The 2,777-nt window shown below is 41.8% G+C and overlaps 1 protein-coding gene across 1 annotated transcript in view; it reads right to left on the bottom strand.

Moving 5' to 3' along the window:
- The window catches only part of Rnf150 (ring finger protein 150), a 236,353-nt gene that overhangs the window by 52,171 nt on the left and 181,405 nt on the right, over positions 1-2,777 (bottom strand). The window contains exon 6 of the mRNA XM_063260836.1: positions 7-217. Coding sequence (XP_063116906.1) covers positions 7-217 — 211 coding nt within the window. The remainder of the gene's footprint in view (positions 1-6; positions 218-2,777) is intronic.

Here is a 2,777-nt window from a genome sequence, read left to right as displayed (position 1 = left end):
ACTTACTGTTAGTAGTGAAGATGACTTCTCCCTCCTGGGGCATGGGATCTGTGTCCTGGACCACCTGCAAGGCTCCCACAGTCCGGACAGCAGGGTCCAATGTGACTGAGCTCTCGTTTACTGTTGTGTCACTGGCGCCTGTGATCTGGTTGGTGGGGGGACCTCCCAGGGAGCCCTCGAAGTCGGTGGGGAGGTCGTCCATGCAGTCAGCATTGGGCTGTGGGAGACAGAAAGAGATCTATCCTTAGAGAGTGCTGTCCATTTATAGATGAAATGTCTACAGTCTAGATACTTGTCTCATTGGCAAATTAAGTATTGTTTTTCCTTGAGCTACTTAAAAACAGTCTGTGCGTGCTTTTATTAACATGCAAAAAAATCTTTAACATAAAAAGTTCTTCCAAAGTCTCCTTTCCACAGATTCCTTTCACACATAGGTATGATGTCTTAACTCCAGGAATGGCAAGGTCTCTGCATTTAAACAATTTGAAGGAAAACAGGCCATTTATTTGTAATGATAGAACTTCTTTATGAAGTGTTTACTTCCCACGTAGGAAGGAGCTGGCAGTCTGATAATTACTCCAAAGACTCATGCATCGTTTACAAATATACTATGATATCAAAGTGGGAGGGAACAGAATCTGACTCACTGTGAAGTGCTCATTAAAGATGCACATATACATAGAACAACAGGGCAAGGCTACTTTTCAAAATGTAAGCTGGAATGCAACTATAGAAAAAATATTTTTTGGTATCAGTAATCAAACTCAAGACCTCGCGCTTGCAGGCAGGCACTTGTGCCTCTGAGTGATATCCCCAGCCCTAGAAAATATTTCTAGGTACTTAGCATGGGATAGATCATATTTGAAAGTGAAGAACTTTAAAATCTTAGCATCTAAAATAAAGAGCATTTATTCAATCACTCCATCATTACAGGGCCCTATTCCTCACAATACCATTGACTGCTCCTATTGATAGCATTGCAGTGAAGCTTTCTGCCCAGAGAGGCAGCTGGTGTTTGCTGTGGTGTTGGACTCCTTCCTATATTATATTATAGAGCAAATCTTACTCTCTAAAGTTTGGCTCTTTGGTTTTGAAGTACCATGAATATATTTCTGTCTTCCACAATAAACTTAAAATTACTTCCAGTTGTGTTTTTCCTGAAGTCATGAAAATTATTTTTTAGAGGTGGTGGTGGAAGGACATGATCTTAAGGCAGATTAAAAATAACTTCAACTTTGACTTGAAGGAGGACTATTACATGATTTCCCACCCTCATTGTATGTGGAGCATGATAGCTAGGGGCACGTGAAAGTACTGGGTTAACACTGAATTAGCGCTGCAATGCAAGTGTTGTATTTAGAGTTTATTAAAAGAGAAACGTGCATCTCGTAGACCCCCGAGGAACACAACAAGGATTTCTAAACTGCTAGACTCATGTTCCAATTTCTGCCCTTAGTGGGTAAGGCCTTCTAAGGGATGCTTCCAACGTCCCCCAGACTTCTCAGTGCAGCTCTTTCCTTCTTCCCTCCTTTCTTTGCTCCTCTGTCTCTATTGAAAATGAGCCAATTCAGTAAAACTCCAATTTCCAAAAGTCAGTTTACAGAATGAGCAATTTACCACATGTGCTATTGGACACAGGCAGGTAGAGTTATGAGTATTTTCTTCCCTTACTGTCGCTCTTGCTCTTTCCAGCTCTTCTCCATCTGATTTCCATCTCTACTCCCTTACAAGAGCATTTTTTTTTTTTTTAAAGAAAACACAGGTGTGAGTTTTCTCCTTAGGAGTGAATCACAATCCCTTTAGCATAAAACAGATACTCCACAGCCTGTTACAGCCCGTTTTTCGGCTGTCACCTTCATTCTCCTGTTTCACTGTGTTAGCCTGTCCCCTCCCCCTACTCAGTATGACTTCTGCCTCGGTCACCCTCCTTTTCCCATTCTAAGACCTCAAACTGACCCCTGCTGAACTCCTAAGCACTAATTCCCAGGCCACTGCCACTTTGTCTGAAGCCTGTCCTCTCCCACGTACTCGTCTTTGACTCCCACCCCCAGAACTTTCTATGGCACTGTTCCCACTCCGCGGCCACTGTCTGTCTCTTCGCCCTGGTCCACATGCAGTGCAGAGAGACGTGAACACACCGCGCTGCTCTTGGATTCCAAGCCTCCATGAACTACCACTGCCAATGATTCTGTGCTTAGTAAATGTGGAACAGAATTCTACTCTGAAAACTCAGGCATATCAATATTTTCCAAGATCAAGTAGGGGAGGATTCAAAAAAGCATTTTAAGGACTGTAAAGCTCTATGCAAAGGTAAGATATGGAAAGTAAATTTTTTTTTTTTTAGCAAAAGCAGTGACGTGTCAGGTACGGGGGAATAAAACACTTTTACCAAGAAGGCAAAGACTTGGTGGGGTCTCTCCACCACCCCCACACAGAATGCAATCATATGCAAACGACAACTGATATTTTTAAAAATATTGATTCTTATTGTTCATTTTATGTATTTAATTGCAAGGCACTGTGTTTCTTTGCTGTTAGTTCGTGGGCCAGCAAGAACTGTGCTATATTCTTAACAGGAGAGGAAGGGGGAGAGAAAAGAGCTAATTAGCTCAGTCGGACTAGCAGGTCTAAATTTGGCCTCAATGTAACATTTAATAGACCATTCTTCTACAGGCTCCTGGTTTATATCCTCTCTATGAGATTCATCAGACAGACTAATATTTTGAAAAAAAACCAAACTTACAGACCTCTAAGAAAAACCACAATCATAATGCTTA

This window comes from Cavia porcellus, unplaced genomic scaffold (assembly GCF_034190915.1).
Source record: "Cavia porcellus strain 051 isolate PalLab524CR breed Dunkin Hartley unplaced genomic scaffold, mCavPor4.1 scaffold_14, whole genome shotgun sequence".
Taxonomy (NCBI): domain Eukaryota; kingdom Metazoa; phylum Chordata; class Mammalia; order Rodentia; family Caviidae; genus Cavia; species Cavia porcellus.
Note: the sequence above shows the minus strand (reverse complement) of the source record. Positions and strands in the feature narration are given on the sequence as shown.